Below are 4,546 nucleotides of genomic sequence, written 5' to 3' on the forward strand. Positions count from 1 at the left end.
AGTTCCGGTTCTTTGGCCTATTAAACCGGTTTCGGTCCATTCAACCCGGTTCCGGTCCATTAAACCCGGTCCCAAAACCCAGAATACCCCGTTGGACCCGTACCTGGAATACCCGAAACTCGGATAAGACTAATTCTAAACTAATACCCGGACCGTTTAAGCATTTTCTGGTTATATTGGTTCTAGTTCCGGTACTGTTTTCTGGTTTTATAACTCATCTCTACTTGGCACCACGCTTCCACTTTTTCTTCATTAATTAATTGTTAGATAGCAAAATACCTCTCTACTTGCAATATCCACCCATCTGGATATGTCCCGTCAAATGAAAGCATGTCGATCTTGCGGTGGCTATATTCATACCTACCCTTATCGGGGTTAGTATCGAATGATCCAAAGATTAACCTCGGTCTTCCGTTTCTTCCTTTACTGCCACCAGAGCCATCTTGTCCTTCCCCCATCGATCTCTTGTTCCGATTAAAGATGGAAGACCGGTTTCCTAGATGAACACGTTCCTCCTCTTGGTTTTCTGGTTCTTCTATTTCTTTCATCTTTTTCCATGAGAACATCCAGCTTCTTGATAATCTCAGCAGTTGCAGTTTTAAACTTCATCTTCAGATTGTGGACTGACCTTGCCTGATACTGAAGTTGAAGGGACTGGTTTTGTTGTTCTCAGTGATATAGTGTCGACTACCGACTAGGGATGAGCATAGGATGGAACCTGTACGTACTTGTACCATTCTCGATTTCCCGAAAATCGAATTTGATCAAAAGTCAATCCAGAGTACCGAACTGAATTTACATAACCGGTATTGGTATCGGGAATGGTACCGGTCCCGATGGTACTGAATCTCAAATTTCGTGATTTTGGAGTACCGAGCACCATCCCATATTTTTAAATTCGGTACTGTTTGATACGGTTCCGGTACGATACTGTTACGGGATCAAGATTTGGTACAAACTGTTCATCCCTAGTGTCGATAACTTCTGCAAGACTCTCTGACCTCTTGTTATTTGAAATATTCACCTCTTTTGCCAGAGCCACCATTCTCTGCTTATCCTCACTCCATCACAAAGCAATGATACAGTAGAATGAACACAAAAGGCAGCTTAAAGATTAAACATTCCACTCATTCGAGAGGATTGGCTCTCCAAGAACAAGTTCTTTTTACAAAATTTCTAGTTGCTACCCTAGGAGAATAAAAGAAGCTTAAATACTCACTTTTCTGCCAACTCACTAGACCAGACCAAAAATGCGTTTCCCACTACACCTAAAAGTGGGAGGAGCACAACCTTAACGGTTTCTACCAACACACACGACAAAACAATTTATTCAAGGGCAAATCCGTCCAAACAACAAAAAGAGAGCTGGGCTGCAGATAATTACGCTGTTGGGTCTTTCTTAGGACTTCCACACTTCCCATTGTAGACATGAATAATGGGGGCTTATCAATATAGTCTGTTTGATGTAAAATTAACTATTTTTGAGATAGTTTATATTAAAACTATAAGGAATAGCATTTTAGACATACAAAGATTTTGCTAACTATATGGAAGACACATATGGATCGACAATTTTGTTAGCAAAGTCACACTAAATTCACCAACATTTTGTGTTTTGTTTTATAACAAAACATATGTAACAAGTACACCCATCAAAATATCTTTATGTACATGAAATATACAACATACAACTTTATATATTTATGTATCATATCAAATCATTAGAGATGTGATTCAACTATATGAAGTAATAAAAACAAAATTCCCTACAAACCAGGAGGTTTCAACAATGGAAACGCACCAAGAATTCCTTCCACATCAATCGGAAGATTAAGTGCACGATTAACAATTTCGGGTGTATATGTTCTCCCTTTCCATGTATTAAACCATGGCCCACCACCAACTTCTACAGCTGCCATATCGCTTGTTACATCCAAAATAAGCTACACATCCATAAAAAAAATAGTTTTAAAATAGTTAAGTGTTGTTTATATAAATGATGTCTAAATAAAAACACATAGTACCTTCCCATTAGCTTTTTCCCAAATTTTCAATGTTAAATCAGCAGTGCATGTATCTTTACAAGCTGCTGTAAATCCAGCTTCTGTAGTTGGAGCTCTCAATGTGGTCCCAGGGTCCTTGGTTGAAGCCACTAGTTCAATCTATTCATCAGAAACAAGGGCAAAATCGTCATTTACTCACTTTATTCAGTCAACAAAAGAAAGAAACAGATGATAGATAAGAATAAGATATTCAGATAATCACCTTATGTGTTTCATTATATGCTGTTATATGCCAGTAACCCCATTGAGTAACTTCCCACTCAACAACTCCATTCCATGGAACAAATTCATAGAAAATTCCTCCATAGTGAACTCCAATCTGAAACAGTAATATTTATATACAAAAAATAAAAAAATCTAACCAATTTTTTTTTTTTTTTTTTTAAAATTATAATAAGAAAATTACCAGTGCAGCATTCTCAAAGGTTTCAGATAGTCCTGGCAATTGTCTTAGTCCACCTGCACAAGTCAAAGCAACTTCTCCACTTGCACCTTTAAAGACATTACATTGAACCTATAGACATTAAATTTGTTATAAAATTATATGAAACAAGAAAATTTTCTTTAAATAAATAATGGGGATTATAATTATTATTTACCCAAAACCACTTTCTTGGGAAACCTCCACCCCAATTCTTCTCAGAATAAGATGGGGCGTTTTGAAACTCATATCTTTCTTCACCCCATTCTATCCAACCTGGAAAAATATTTAGAGCTTGTTTAAATGTTTCCAAATAAATTTTATATTTGTTGATTTTCATTTAAATACAATAAAAAAAATAAAAGATTTACCTGTAGAGAGTCCACCAGCCATGCATATTTGCCAATGAGGTTCGAATACAGGAAAAGCAGCAAGCCAACCAGCTGTTGACTTTTGTGTTGACCCCACATTTCCCCAACCATAAACAGGGCGTGTGCTGTATTCCCAACGTGCAGTTTTTACAGTTTTTGCATAAGGTGTCCTGAAGAAGTTAATAAGAAAAATGATTGAAACTATAATGTTGTAATGGAAAGAAATGAAACTAAGAATATATTAACATCAATATTACAGCTTCATATTGTTGTTAAAACTACAATGAATAAAAGGAATTGAAAAGGAAAGAAACACACTTTTCATCATCACGGATAAAACCTTGATTCCAGAGTGGAGTAACTTGGAACCCTTCAACCACACTCTGATTAAAAACCTGCATTTAGACCACTTCTGTTTAAAATTTGAATGTAAACTACAGTTAAACAAATGATTTAGTTAGTTTCATCAAGGAAGAAGATCAACTTGAGGTGAAACTTCATTGTTTGGAGGCTTCTTTCCATTTTGCAATGTAAAAGAGTTTCCAAGCTTCAGCTCATGTCGACCTGTACATTGACGAAATCAATTCAATGATACTAGAACAAAAAGGTTATAATTAAGTTAATAAACTTACTTCCCCAGAAGTTGTGAGATTCTTCTGTGTATTGGCAAATGTACTCATCATTAGCACCAAGGATTTGAGCTCCAACTCCAGTAAACCGTTGTCCATACTGTAATTGCTCCAAACCATTTAATGGCTTCTTAAATGCAGGATTCTCAACAGAATACATAAAGCAGAAGTTTTGTCTTCGTTCTGGTATCGAGACCTTAAAGTACCAACCCTCGAAAAATTTCCTTGTAGTCCCATCAAAGTGGTATCTGACGCAATTTATACAACAGACTTAATACCAGTACTAATTGAATACATCAGATTAAGTAAGATTGAAATCAGATTACCCGCTATGAGGAGTACGAAGAGGTCGATTTGAAGGCGTGGGCACATAAACCGGATTCACAATCTCCTTAACGTCTTCTGTGGCTTTCACTTCCACAGTCGAAGAATCATAAATTTCTGCATTTGACATCGATTTGACAACAGATAACCGACGTTTACCCTCGAATTTGAGCCTCGGAATACTCAATTGATCACCAGAATACGCTCGATTCATCGGCGATTGCATGGTTTGCGCATTAGGTTTAGATGAACCGAGGAACGATGAAGGACAGTAAGGGGAACTTTGCAGCAATGTATACAGATTTGAGTCCATTGAAGCTTGGTCAGAGTTCTGGTATTGGTGTGAAGGAGAAATGGAGGTGGCGTGGCTGTTTCGTATGTGTTTGAAGGCTATGTTTGGCCCCGACTTTTGAGATAGGTTTTTATTTCAGCAAACGGACACCATTGATGGGTATGCTAGGCCACTTCAAAGTTCAAACCATATTTTTGTTTGTTCTTGTGATGCACAATCAGCCACCGATTTGCTCTTGTCAATCTATTTTTTCTGGTAAAAAGTAAAAACATCCGATGACTTTCCACTTGTTTTTGGAAAATTATTTCTTGACAAAATGTTTAGCTCTTTGTTAAAATAACCCTTTTAAAAATAAATGGTCTTTCTTGACAAAACTGTAAAAGTGGTCTTTGTGTATGTATTGTATTTTTTTGGATTGTCTTTCCTTTTGAATTTTAAAAATACTA

The 4,546-nt window shown here is 36.6% G+C and overlaps 1 protein-coding gene across 1 annotated transcript; it reads right to left on the minus strand.

Moving 5' to 3' along the window:
• Positions 1-1,635: 1,635 nt before the first annotated feature.
• On the minus strand, positions 1,636-4,286 carry VTE1 (tocopherol cyclase, chloroplast / vitamin E deficient 1 (VTE1) / sucrose export defective 1 (SXD1)). Its single transcript, XM_079053005.1, has 10 exons — positions 3,811-4,286; positions 3,488-3,732; positions 3,340-3,419; positions 3,174-3,250; positions 2,856-3,025; positions 2,663-2,760; positions 2,470-2,577; positions 2,266-2,382; positions 2,025-2,162; positions 1,636-1,943 (listed from the first exon to the last, which is right to left on the minus strand). Exons 1-10 carry the CDS (start codon positions 4,119-4,121, stop codon positions 1,767-1,769), a joined length of 1,521 nt encoding a protein of 506 aa, XP_078909131.1. The 5' UTR covers positions 4,122-4,286; the 3' UTR covers positions 1,636-1,766.
• Between the last annotated feature and the right edge of the window lie 260 nt (positions 4,287-4,546).

The sequence above is a fragment of the Lactuca virosa genome, chromosome 5 (genome assembly GCF_052849685.1).
Source record: "Lactuca virosa cultivar CGN04683 chromosome 5, Lactuca_virosa_CGN04683_v6, whole genome shotgun sequence".
Taxonomy (NCBI): Eukaryota; Viridiplantae; Streptophyta; class Magnoliopsida; order Asterales; family Asteraceae; genus Lactuca; species Lactuca virosa.

What these genes read in the sequence shown, in the direction of transcription:
- VTE1 (XM_079053005.1), bottom strand. Translation starts at nt 4,121, where the DNA reads ATGGACTCAAATCTGTATACATTGCTGCAAAGTTCCCCTTACTGTCCT. An exon ending in TCCCAAGAAAGTGGTTTTGG is followed by an intron (nt 2,578 to 2,662) that starts GTAAATAATAAT and finishes TAATGTCTATAG; the next exon opens with GTTCAATGTAATGTCTTTAA. An exon ending in GGGAAAAAGCTAATGGGAAG is followed by an intron (nt 1,944 to 2,024) that starts GTACTATGTGTT and finishes ATGGATGTGTAG; the next exon opens with CTTATTTTGGATGTAACAAG.